Source organism: Epinephelus moara, chromosome 10 (genome assembly GCF_006386435.1).
Source record: "Epinephelus moara isolate mb chromosome 10, YSFRI_EMoa_1.0, whole genome shotgun sequence".
Classification (NCBI taxonomy): Eukaryota; Metazoa; Chordata; class Actinopteri; order Perciformes; family Serranidae; genus Epinephelus; species Epinephelus moara.
Genome location: NC_065515.1, coordinates 39,103,852 through 39,118,023, shown reverse-complemented (window position 1 = coordinate 39,118,023; position 14,172 = coordinate 39,103,852). Strand labels below are relative to the sequence as shown.

The following is a 14,172-nucleotide window of genomic DNA, read 5'->3' as shown; positions in this document are numbered from 1 at the left end:
ATTTCGTTCAACAAATCAGATCTGCTGCTGGTGTCAGTAACGTTCATCTTTTTATATTTGGTATCTGACATCACCCGCCAGCTCCACACAGGACCGAGAAATACACTCATATACGTACATATACGTACTTATTGTTTTCATTGTGCTGTGTACATTTTCTTAAAGTTATGAATTGTTATGCATGATTTTAGGGCTGTAACACCATGTTTTTCTTAGAGATGGACAATATTGGATTTTTTGCTGATATCTGACATGCCAATATGCATTTCATATTAAAGCCGATATTTGCTGATGCCAATGATGTACTGATATTATCAGCATGTTGGACAATGCTGATATTTCATTTTATAGCCAATATCAGCTGATGATGACTGCAATCCTGACTTTTGCTTATAATTTCACTTTACAGCTTCTGAGGTGTATTAAACTGAGCATTTCCTATCAGCAGGTAAACTGCCTGACCAATCACCCTCACCATCCTGACACTTTGAGCACTCTCTGATCATAGCTGTGGCTGCAGACTAGGCCTGCAAGATAATGGTCAAAATTAAAATCACATTTAAGTAAATAGAGTTCTGTTTTCACTTCCATCTCGTGCTATATTCATGTTTATGTACAAATCTTTGCCTCAAAATAAAACCGGTCCTTATTCACAGCGCATCTTCTTGAAGCAAAATTAAAATAAAATCGTACCAAAACTTTTTATCTGATATTAAATCAACAGAGCACTGTTTTCACTTTCACTTTATGCTACATTATGGCTAATTCACAAATCTTTGACTCTAAATAAGGTTCTTCTTCATCAGAGTTTAGTGCATCTCTGAGAAGCCAAATATAAATTAAACTGTATCAAAAATATAGGCCAGGTAAAAATAAGTAGTATGCCGCTACAGAATGCTAGAAAATTAAAACAATGTTTGCTGGACATATCTTTTGCCAAATGCAATCTTGCATTCGTTATTCCATCTTTGGGAGCTGGATAAATACGGTGAGAATGTCTGATTTGACACTGGATGAAGGCGGGATTCATTGAGATAATAAAAGGTAACATTAAGGACGTTATTCTTCTCGGCCTTTATGCATTCATCGTACTGCAGATTGTGGTGTTTTTTTTCAGGTGATTTATTTAGTTAGTTCTGTTGCTTTGTGGCAAAGACACGTCTAATACACCCTTGGCAATTGATTTGTTCTTTCCTGAATCCCAAACAATACTTCCAAACAATTCAAAATGAATGTTGATGAACAAATCATTTTCAAAAGTTTCTCCACAGGCTGCCGCTGTAGGGTGCGTGCATATTGGTATGACAGCTCTTCAAAAGGGAAGGCTGGCTGTTAGTTTAGGAAGTGCCTAATTTGATATGCAGCAAAGTTTTCTACAAGCGGAGCACACATTTAAAATGTTACTATTGCAGTTGATTGTACTCATTTAATTGTGGGTAGCCAAAGTTGTGATTGGGATTAATATTTGATTAATTGTGCAGCCCTACTGCAAACCTGCAAATATTACTGCATTCTCTATGGAAGGATATATCCTTTAGGGGCCGTACACATGCCGCGTTTTTAACTGCCTGGAAAACGCAAGGTCAGGTGCTGCACGCTTATTTACTTGAAATCATGAGTGCAGAGCTGATCTTCGTCCGTTAGACAGATGTAAAGCTCTGGGTAGCCCAGCACCAAAATGATCAACATTACCATATTTACCACAGACTGATATTTACGGAAGAAGGGAAAGATATCTGTTGGTTGTGATTGGTTGTCCCTTGTCACATGACGTAGTGTGCGCTGCTGCGTTCAAAAAGTTGAACTGTTGAACTGTTTATCTTAGAGTGCAGCTGTCGCACCCTGAAAAATGGGCGCTCGGGAACTCATGCCTGCAGCAATGGCATTTGAGCGCGCCTATTGCATGTATACATTGAAAACAATGAATTTGAGGGCGAAAAAAACGCAGCATGTGTACGGCCCCTTATTTAGATTACAAGCTGATGTGTTATTATTATTATTATTATTATTGTCATCATCAAATCTCCTTTAAGTCATGTATGTGTTGAAGGAGAAACATTTGATTTGATGTTCATTAAAACATCTGATGACTACGGAGCCCCTAAAGTCCCAAAAGGTTAAACTAATTATCTTGTGCACACATGATTAAAAAATCTGACATTTTGGCACTTTAGGGGCTCTGTAGATTGCACCCTTTCAAAGATGGATGTGGTTTACTGTACTCTCAGTACTGTGCTGAACTGTTAGAATAACTGATAACATGACAACTACACAATATTACATGCAATATTGCATACATAAACACATATTGTGATATACTGTATAGCATCATCAGTAGTGCTTATCACATTTATTCTACCCCATTTCCCTCAAGAGCCTTCTGCTATGCACACACCTTAAATATTTACTTCAGAGTTGTGATTCAGAGAAGAGGAAAAGTGTGACGGGACAACAGGAGTTAACAAAGCCGAAGCACTTTCAGTGTGAGAAACAGAAAGTGTACGAGAAATTGACTGTAAAAGCTCAGTCCACTCCCCACAGCTCCATACATCCTCATTTTCATAAAAAGTCAGAGAGACAGAGAAAGAGAGACAGAGAGAAAGAGAGAGAGCAGGGAAATGGGAGGAAAAAGCTAAAGTGGACAGAACATCTTTATCCCACACCAAGTTAACAATTTTCCACTTGATTTAAGGAATGCTGGGATGTCTCTGGGGCCTATTAGAGAGCTCTCTGCTGGGCCAAAACCAGGAGGAGTCAGCACATTTACCAAGAGACCGAGAGAATGAGCAAAAGAAGCAAGAAAGAAAGAGAGAGAAAGAGAGAGAGAGAGAGAGAGAAAGAGAGAGGGTAGGAGATGGAAAAGACAGTAAAATATAAAAAAGGGACATCACATGCATTTACATCTTGGGCATTACGCCGACACTCCTCCAGAGCAACTTAACGTGAGTAGAACAGAACAATAAATGAGCTCAGGTTGCTGGAGTGGGAACATAGAGAGGGTAATGTTAAGAAAATTAAGGTTCACACTGTCAGTAGATCTTAGGTCATGTTCAGACTGACATTAGCACTGGATTAAAAAAAACACAGCCTCCTTATTTCAATGAGACCAAAGTGTGGGTCAGTAGGGATGGGACACAGACGGCTCTTTTGCAAGGATGTAACATTGTGCAGCAAAGTGTTGAACCTGCCTCAACATTCGCGGTAATGCAAAGCAAGGTCATCAGGGAATGTACTGTAACAGCCAATCAAGAACAGGTAACAGGTAGAATACTTTGTACCATGAAAGATGACCTGTTTACCGGAGGTTTACCAGGAGCTTCATACAGACAGTAAAAGTAGTCAAGGTATTTCAGCCATGGCGTATCAATTCAGGGAACAAATATGATAAGGTTCATGCTTTTCTGGAGATCCCAATGTTGGGAAATAGGGCAGTAGCCTATCCTGAGTAGGGTTTAAACAGTATGAGATTTTAACGGTATTTTCTGTCTCAGAATATATCACAGTTTAACTGTATATGGTTTTACACAATTATCAGAGGAAGGAAAACAGAAGAGTTTTTTGGTAAAAAAAAAAAAAAAATAGCATGTGATGTAACTATAACATGTTACATAAGGCATGTTAGTTTTCATGTTAGCAGCACTGTTGCATGTTCAAATAATAATGATAATCAATAAGTCTGTACTTCCTCCCACTCCTTTCTGGACATGTAAATCAAATCATTAGTTTGTTTTCAGTTTTCATGCTTCCTTCAGTAACCTGATTTTCTTTATGTCTGTTTACCACTGTATTACCATTTTGTTTATTTGCTATTTACATGTTTAAAATAAACTGCTACTAACTAACTAACTGACTAAATTAACTACTAAATGAAAAATAAGCTTTAAACATAACGTCTTATAGTCATTAATAATAAGCTAATACTGTGTGGGTGCACTTGGCACAGCCAGATTGCTCCCGTCTGTACCTTTAACTCACACACACGCACTCACTGATGTCAGCCCCTCGAGCATGCAGGGAAGTTCATATGTGTGTGTTTCTTTACAGGGTCAGATAGGGTCAGTGTGTGTACATGCGTGTGTGTGTGTGTGTGTGTGTATGTGTAAGTCAGGGGTTACTTAAAGGACAGATAACACAGATGTAGCCTGGAAGCAGAATGAGGAAAATGATTTCAATGCGGCACTTTATGAGCAATGTTTAAATGTTGACATCTTTTCATTATGGATTACAGTTATAAGCAGAACACATACTTTGCAAAGTAGATATCCATCCTCAAGGAAAAGCCCTTGTTCGTTTTGGGATATTCAAAGTAATCCCACACTGTGGGGGATGGATATTAGTGATATCAATTATTTAACAACTCAGTTCAGTTTTGCTTGGGGTGAAAAATAAAGAGAACTTCTTTAACATGGTGAAAAACCATAGATTCATTTGGCTAAACAGCTGATCAGACAGCTCTCTGTTACTGACTGCTGAATCAGCTGAATGGCCATTGATAAGAGCCAATAAGAGTTGACTATAGCCAGCCCCACAAAAACTATGGGTGACAGTTAGCCACAGACGCTCTGATGGCCCACTGTCCACTTATCGTGAGCTAATGGAGAAAAAAAAAGGGAAATAATTAAAAACTGCTAAAAACTGATGCTGTGGAGTAAAGAAACGAGAGGGACAATTAGGAAGGCAGAGACAGATCCTGCGAGGTGGAGGGTGAGTGTGAGACAAAGCCAGGATGAGGCAGGAGGAGGATGGAGGCGAGGAGCAGACTTAACCCCTGAGCTGCTGGAGTGTCTGCCTGCCTGGCCCAGAGTGCCATCCTCAGCAGTTTTCCCATCTATAATTACTGCCTGCTATCCATCATAGAGCCACCAGAGCCTCACAGCACAGCGCTCCATAAACACACACACGCACTCAGGCACAAACACACACACAAACACACACACACACACGGGGGAAAATCACAGACCTAAGCACTTCAGCTAATAGAATAAATATTAATATCCCTTTTGTTTTCTATATCCTCATTTCCCCATGCACTATTTAAATGAGGTCTGACAGTGTGAAAAAGCATCTGTTTCACACTCGACGCTCAGAAACAAGCAGAGAAAGGAGGAGAGGGGGAGAGAGAGGGGGAGACAAAAGGGAGGTAAAAACACAGGAGGGGGAGGAGGGGAGGGTGTGTGTGAGTGGACGTAGGGACAGTATGTGTGTATGTGGGAGGGGGTGCTCGGGTGTCTCCAGTCATGTGTAGGTGGCTCTCTGTTACTCATCAGGCCCGCAATGTGTCACTCAGACACTACAGTTATGCCATTATGGACCACCACCCCCTGCAGCTGTTGCTGCCTGTGTGTCACTGTGTGTGTGTGTGTGTGTGTGTGTGCGCAAGGAAGCTTGGTTACCAAACTACTTGTTTACCTAAGCCTCAGTTTAACTTTGGTGGAACTTTATACATGTTGTACAATATAATTATACATTAAAATGCACAACAAAGCTTAGACAAAGAACTTTACAGTCAGTAATAGCATCAACGCTGTGCTAAATAAAATCTAGTGAGATCAAACCAGTGATGCAGTTGTTGACGGTCTATCTGAACGGGTCAACAGGCGTTGGCTGAGCAGTGTCCACGACCCCAGTCTGACCTGGGCTGAACACTGGTCAGATGCTGCCTGGCTTTGGTGAACAGGTGTCTGTACTTGGGATAGACTTCTTTTGAAGATATTGATGCTAAAGTGTAAGTTAACTAAATCCGAGAGACGAAAGAGAGAAAAAGTGAAGGACATATGACCACGGGCAACAGCAAGACAACAAAGAAAGCAGAGTGAAGTGAAAGTGAAAGCTTATTTTATTTGGTGTTTACTCTTTATTATTCTATATTGAAACAGAGCAACTTCAAGATCTACAATTGCAGACATGACAACCACAAGTTATCAGGACTGGGACGATGTGCTTATCTCTTCAATTCAATACTATCACAATACTTGGGTGCCGACTTGATATGTTTTGCTATTCTACAAGTATAGTGATTCAATATTAAGATTTATTGCAATTTTTGCTTACTTTTTTAACAATAGACCATGGAGAAAAGTTGAATCATACACTTCCAGCGACTGTATATCATGAGACATTTCCAAAAACAATGCACATCTCATGCCAGTCAGTCTTTTTGACTTTTATATGGCATAGAAAAGTGGTAAAAAAAACCCCTCACTGTCTTTGTCGTCCCAGCACTTTGTGACAATGCTCTGTAAAATGTGCTATATTAAATATATTTTACCAAATTACACTGATTAGCCAAATTATCACATTAAAACCAGTGACAGGTAAAGTAATAACTTTTGTTCCAATGCATTGTTCTGCTGGGAAACCTTTGGTTCTGGCATTCATCTGGATACCACCTGACATCACTGTTCCCTCTAAGCTGTTTTACTGTGCAATTGCGCACTGCTCCACACCTCTTTGCGCAGATGACAAAAAAGTTGCGCGCTCAAATATCCCCGACCAGTTTTTACTGTTTTTTTTTTTTTTTTCGCCTCATATGCGCTGTCTTGTGACTTGAACAGTAAATACGTACTCCACTGTGGGCATTTGTCTGTGCAATGAGTGACAGATGACAGTTAACTGTCAGTCAGTGATGATTAAAAAAAACATGCCCACCAGGTGCTGCCCAGCCAATACCTGCAACGGTTGTTTAGCTTGACAGCCAATCAATGGCATTATGTTGGGTATTCACTGCTGTCGTATTTGTTGTTAGCCGTTAGCCATAGCATCATAGCTATGGCTAAATGTGTGGGCTGTGGCGCTTCGTCCTCTGGAAATCTTAAGAAAAAAACGTGTGTCGTTTAAGGTGGAGTGGCTGTCGGAGTACATACAAACAGACGAGCGAACCGGTAAACCTCGGCGATATTTTTTCTTTTTCAAGCGAGAATGGAGTTGTTTGCGAGACGTGCTAGATGTGATGCAAAAGTACAAGGCGAGTTTACGCACGCAAGCGCACGCACGCACGCACGCACACACACAGAATATGTTTGCACAAACACTTACAACATAAACATATTTTGATATTTTTCTGCAGGCCAGCAATATGTATTTGCCAGTAAAAACTTCATCCAGTACAGCACTGTCTGTAGTAGTAGCTCTGCTACAATTTTTGTTTACAATGTATGTTTACATGCACTCATTGCAATGCCTGGCCACTAATATTTTTTGCCAGGAAAATGTTTTCATCCAGTACAGTGCCACTTGCTGGTCTGTAGTAGTACAACTACAATTTAAGTTTACATTTAGTTTTTGATCTAGCATATTATATTTGTTGCAGTTTAGAGGCTTAAAGTAGTTGGCAATTACTATTAAAGAGTGTTACTTATTTTGTATTCCAAAGAGTTGTTGTTGTCATCACTCTTAAATGTTTGTGTATTGTCTCCAAGTGACTTTTATGGAGCACATTTTTCTCTTAATTGTTTACATTATGGCAATAAATGCAAAATCTATTTTGCCAAAACAGTGTTTTGTTATTGTTAATTGTAACTGACCTAGATATTCAGTAGTTCATGTTGTTAAAATAATCTTATTATTAATCTTTATAGTAATATTCACTTGTAAAGATATTTGGGGTGGGAGAGGTGATGACATGGCACCGCTATGTGGGTGTAGTGTGTACGCGTCAGATGTCGCCCACAGTCGCTCAAGTAGGTGATCAGATGAGTTGAATGTCTGCTCAGAAGTTTTCAAAATTAGAGGGAACATTTCCTGACATGTACCACTCACTCTAACACTGTTGCAGACCAAGTACCCCCCCTCATGGCAACAGTACTCCCCAATGGCAGTGGCCACCCAGCAGAAAAAAGCAGCATGCCACACTGCAAAAACTGTTTAGAAATGGCCTGTGGAGCATGACAAAAAGCTCAAGGTGTCAACCCAGCTTCTAAATTTCCCAGGTCCCAATCTGCTAAAGGATTCTTGTGACTGTGCCGGTACCTCAGATGTACCCCTAATCCAAGGTAGGGCCTCCTTGGATCGGACTTGGCTCTGACCTGTTGAGGCATGGACACAGGATATCTGGAAGTGTCTTGTGGTGTCTGGCACCAGTGTGTTGGCGGCAGATCCATTTAGTCCAGTGGGTTGTGAGGTGAGTTAATGGCACGTGCCACAGATGCTCATTCAGATTGGGATCTGGGGAGTTTGGAGGCCAGGTTGACACTTTGAGGTCTTTGTCACATTGCTTGGGCCATTCCTGAGCGATGTTTGCAGTGTGGCATGGTGCATTATCCCGCCCGGGGTGGGCACTGCCTTTGGGGAGTACTGTTGTAATTGGGGGGGGGGGGGGGGGTTACTTTGTTTGCAACAGTGTTTGGGTGGGTGGAACATGTCAGATGGTATCCACATGAAGGCCAGAACCAAAGGTTTCCCAGCAGAACAATGCATTGGAACAAAATAATCAAAGTTATTCACTTTACCTGTCAGTGGTTTTAATGTTTTGGCTGATCAGTGTACACACACACTAAAATAAATAAATGATAAATTCTTTTTGGATGGGAGTTTGCACACCCAATCTAAATGTGTTTTGTAGACTTGGAGAAGGCTTACAACTGTATCCCTAGGGGAGTCATGTGGGGGGTACTGTGGGATTACAAGGTACCGGGGTCCCTGCTACGAGTCATGCGGTCCCTGTAGGACCACAGCGAGAGCTGTGTCTGCATACTTGGCGTAAAGTCAAACACGTTCTCGGTGGGTGTTGGCCTCCGCCAGGGTTGTCCCTCGTCACCAATCCTGTTTGTGATATTCATGGACAGGATCTCAAGGCACAGCTGGGGGGAGGAAGTGTCTGGTTTGGGAACCCCAGATTTTCATCTCTGCTTTTTGCAGATGATGCGGTTCTGTTGGCTTCATCACACTGTGACCTCCAGCATACACTGGGGCAGTTTGCAGTTGAGTATGAAGCAGTTGGGATGAGAGTCAGCACCTCCAAATCTGAGGCCATGGTTCTCTGTTGTAAAAATGGTGGATTGCCCCCTCTGGGTTGGGAGAGAGTTACTGCCCCAAGCAAGGGAGTTCAAGTATCTCCAGGTCTTGTTTACGAGTAGGGTAGAATGGAGTGTGAGATGGACCAGCGGTTTGGCGCAGCATCTGCAGTGATGCAGGCGCTGTGCCGGACCGTCATGGTGAAGAGGGAGATGTGCTGGAAGGCAAAGCTTACGATTTACTGGTCCATCTACATCCCAACCCTCACCTATGGTCATGCGCTCTGGGTAGTGACCAAAACAATGAGATAGCGGATACAAGCCGCTGAAATGATTTTCCTCCGTGGGGTGGCTGGGCCTTAGAGATAGGGTGAGGAGTACAGACATCCGGAGGGACCTTGGAGTAGAGCCGCTGCTCCTTCACGTTGAAAAAGGTCAGTTAAGGTGATACGGACATCTGATTAGGATGCCACCTGGGTGCCTCCCGTTAGAGGTGTTCTAGGCACGTCCCACTGATAGGAGGCCCCGGGGTAGAGCCAGAACACGCTGGAGGGATTACCTAACTCGTCTGGCCTGGGAACGCCTTGGGTTCCCCAGGAGGAGCTGCAAAGTGTTGCTGGGGTGCTTTGCTTGGCCTGCTGCCCCCGTGACCCGGCCCCGGATAAGCAAAATAGATGGATGGATAGATATACTTTTTGAAATAAACTTAAACTGCTACATTCAACTGTCCCTGCAGTGTTTCCCTGACACTGATTTATGTGTGGCAACTGCCACAATATTGATATTGACAGCCACTTATTGATTTTCTATTTCTTTAGTACTTAAAATGGGTAAAGTCGGATTCCATTGTAGAACAGTGCATTGATTAGCCCAGCCCCTTGCCCTGTTCTAGCTCTCTCTCTGTTTATCAGACCACAAATGAGACAAGAAGTAGCTTCCCACAGTCCCTCCGCCTCACTGCCGCTAGTAGACTATTTGCCAGGATGAGAGTGGCAGAAGCTCCGCAAACAGAAATAGTAGCAACTGAAGGAATTCGAATTTAGCTAGCACCAGGGCTCACAGCGGGCTGGGTCTATTCTGTGAAATGGCAGCAGAAAACTTGATGATCCGGCAGGGAAGTTTACACTGCGCTGCACTTTGAGTTGCTATTCAAGCAGCTGAAGGTCAGTGTCCTCAGACCATCTGCTATTTTCTGCTTTCTGGCTTCTGCTTTGTTTTTCTTAAAAGGAATATGGTGTTGTGTTATTCACAGACTACCACAATAAAAGTTGAATTATATCATTTCAGGCTTTAAAATAAGAAAAAAATAGCAATACTTAGGTGAATCCATTTTTTTCTTACCCATAGAGGTTACCCTGTGAAAGCTCTTTCATATAAATTGGTTAATCCAGGTCAGCTCTCCAAATTGACCTTACATCCTATGCTTTATATTCACACTTAAAGGAGTGATTTATCTCTTGCTTTATTTGTTTCTCGTTTATCCCTCTTTGTTCTTGTTGAGCTTTATTGTTCTGTACACCTTCTCTGTGAAGCGCTTTGTTGTCAATTTTTTGCTCTGTTCATGAGGGGGAACTGGATGTTTGTGTTTGTTCTTGTGTTCATGTTTTTTCTTTGGCTGTATTTAAAAGAGTGCTCATACAGTATAGTCACAAAGAGCCTGCCTCATTGAATGTCTTTGGTGTGTTTGTGGTGTACCTTCTCTCCCTCTGGACAGTAGCCTTTGACAAAGTCCTCACACACTTCAGCTTTGCGGGACACGTAGACGTGACTGTAGGGACAGTCACTGTTGTTGCAGATTCCCTTCAGGAAGTAGGAGCACACAGGCATCTAGAGAGAGTCCGACACAAATATGGAAGCCACGTGAATCTTAGAAACTGGTCACAGTACTTGACAATGACGGTGAAAAGAGGTGTTAAAAATAAAAATTACAAAACATTTAACAGGAACTTTGAAAGGAATCTTCTTCTGTTACGTTGTATCAAAATGTAATGATTCGTCTGGCTTGTGTTAGCGAGGTTGAAGCTGCCCAAAACTTCCAGATTATTGGCAAAATGTCCAAAAAGAGATTAAATTGATTTTGGGTATCAATCTGGTCCAACTGAATCGAGCACTTTTGATCCCTGGCATTCTTCCTGAAAACGTATCAGACAATAAGCTGGGATTTGCTTCTGATAGCAAAAAAAGTCCAGAGGTTCAAACTGTGGCTTTAAAATATGGGGCAATAAAAAGAAGGGTTATGGTGGTGTATGTCATGGAGTGTATGACACCAACACATCAGTGACAAACAGTGTTGCTGTTTTCTTTCCCTGTGTGTATCGTTTTTTCCATTCTGTTTCTGTTCTTCATCAAGATTGTCTCCCCGTGAGCTGTCCAGTAAAGAAAGAAGCCAATGAAAATACAGAAAACAACAACGGAGAGTGAGCGGGGTGATGGGTGCATGAGATTACATGAAACTGTATGAGTTTGTTAACAGACATGTGGCTTTAAAACCACCATCATGAACAGTTCAGACATGTCCCATGTGCCAAGCAATCTGTCACACTGAGCAGTTAAATGACCTTAATTGCAGTTGACAGCGGCAGAGTGAGAGTGAATGTGTGTCTTGACAGCACGTGTGCTGGGCGTCTGTGTGTGTGTGTGGTTGTGTGTGCGCAGAGAGGTCTACTGTTTGGTGTGCATGGGTGAGCCTGGTGGATGCCGGTCTAAATATACCTCTGAGGGGGTTCGGTGAAGAAAGATGGGAGGAGGTTGGGGGGGAGGCGGAGTGTGAGAGGGACTCCACCTTGTTGGGATGGGATCAGTTCTACCTAATTAACTGCTACAGAAATATTTATCCAGGCTGCAGCTCGTCCAGCTCATGATGTGTTTATGTGCTCTGGATGTGTGCACAGACTGGGCCAGTGGTGGAGGGAGGGTGGTGTCCCCGGGTGTGGTGGTGGGGGGGTAATGCTAGGCTCAGGGGTATCCAGTTTCGAGGTATTTGTGGTAGTGGGGGGACAGGGGGTGGGGTGCAGGATTCTAGATTCGGGCTCACCTATCAACACTAGTGCTCGGATCAGGTTCGGAGAGATGCTGGGCATATAACCCCGCACCCCCCCTTTAAATATCAACTCCACTTCTCCCCAAGAGCCCATACAGTCCTGTTTAAGGGGTTCACATGAAATCAGAGCAGTAGTATCCTGTGGAGGGATGGGCCAAAGGTTTGGGGGTGAGGGGGGCTGTTGGAGAGGTGGCATTACAAACAGACAGCTGGGCTCTCAGCACTTACAGGCAAGCAGTGTGACAACTAACACAGGTGCAGGGCATTGTGTGTGTGGTGTGTGTGCGTGGTGTGTGCGTGTGTTTGGAGGGTTAGGCATGGCACCTGTTGTAGGGTTGTTTGTCTATGGGAAAAAAAGGAAAAAAGAAAAACAGCTTTCCCTTTTTAAGTGGCTACACTTTCCCTTAGACGGTCAAGAATACCTACTAAAACATAAACACACACACAAACAAATCCAGCTGATGTCGAGGCTTAGGCCAACTGTGGCTACAGCTAGCAGGTAACATGACGGGATATGACTGAGTAAAAAATAACTAATACATCCAAATTATCAAATATATTATATTTACAGTTTTATTGAAGCTACATGCATACTTGTATTCAAACAAATGCAAAAACACAGTCGTTGTGATGGGCATGAATAGTTAATCAGCCATCCTTCAGCAAGGGTGTCTACATACATCACACTCTTACATTTATGCTTTTCACGATAATTCTAAACTAAATTTAAGACTGTTTTTTTTTTGTTTTTGCCAAATATTTATTCCTATTCAAGCATTGTAAAGGCCAGTATATATGTTGTCCTGTGCAGGGGCAAGTTTTATGTAGGAATATGGCTATTAGAGTGAATTGGGGTAATCTACATTTTGCCAACAGGTGTCAAGTGTAGTATAAAGTAAAAAGGCAGTATTAGGTTCAGTGGTAGGTTTAAATATTTCTAACATCAGAAATCTGTTCTTTGACAAAGCTCAGCTTGGCACATTTTGACAGAAATTAAGACCTCACAAATTCAAATTTGAGACTATTTAATGACTTTTAAAGGATAACTACGTAATCTTTTAACCTGGACCCTATTTTCCTATGTATATCTGTTTAGAAGACTGATGTGAATAACAATTTTAAAATTGGTCCCGTGTTGAGTGAGAGGGCAGCAGCCGGCAGCTGCATAACAGGCCACAATGTAAGCATATGGGGCAACCGAACACTGTCGCTGGATCTTGATTTAAGTAATTATTTTTTTCATAAACAGGCTCAGATTGTTATTTTAAGTTATATAATAAGTTATTATAAGTGGCGGAAGTGTCTCTTTACCTTTCACTTGATCTGGTCTGTTTGATATTATCTCATCAAGCGGAAGTCTTGTTCTGAATTCTCACGAGATGTCACTTGTTGCAGGAAGACAGCAGTGGAAGCGTGAAGGACATTTGGAGAGAGTAGTAAGGGGAATAGTTTCTTGTGTTGAGTACAGAAAATGTAGTTTAGTGTTATCTAAAAGATTTCAATGTCATGGATGATTATTTTACCTGATTGTGGATGAGGCCTTTCAAATTCAGTCGCTACCCACATTTATTTCAGTCAGAGTATACGCATGAAGCGTGGACAAGGAGAGACAGAGAAAGACAATAGACAGTGAAGGGTGCACCAGCTGCTGCCGTGAAGGCTGAGAAGCTCAGGAGACCGGTGGTGTTTCTGTGGGTGGTGTGACTCTACACCCACAGAGGAAGAATGCCTATGTTGTAAAAAAATATTGGTTTGAATTCAATCACTTGAGTCAGTCTTTCAGCATGGGCATTATTATTGCAATATCAATATTTCATTATTACAACAAGTGACATCTCGTGGGATTTCAGAGCCAGACTTCTGCTTGACGAGACAATTACGCACAGACCGGATCAAGTGAACAATAAAGAGGAATTTAAGCCACTTATAATAATAATCTGAGCCTGTCTGTGTCAAAAATAACCACTTTTAATGAAGATACAGTGACAGTATTTAGTGGCCCCATATGCTTACAATGTTGCCCGTTATATCAACAAGAAATTAATGAGCTACAAGCACGGATTTTTGCTTTAGAATCTGAAAAAGGACTTCACAAGATGCTCCCAGTGACATCCGGTGGTAAGAAGCCCACAGTTACTTTCAGTAAAAAGGGTGAAAAACCTGCTACTTTCATCTTAAACC

At 42.0% G+C, this 14,172-nt stretch overlaps 1 protein-coding gene across 1 annotated transcript in view; it reads right to left on the bottom strand.

The window, feature by feature from the left end:
* Window positions 1-14,172, bottom strand: part of zc3h3 (zinc finger CCCH-type containing 3) — a 100,725-nt gene that overhangs the window by 8,038 nt on the left and 78,515 nt on the right. The window contains exon 9 of the mRNA XM_050054370.1: window positions 10,647-10,778. Within this exon, the coding sequence (XP_049910327.1) occupies window positions 10,647-10,778 (132 nt within the window). The remainder of the gene's footprint in view (window positions 1-10,646; window positions 10,779-14,172) is intronic.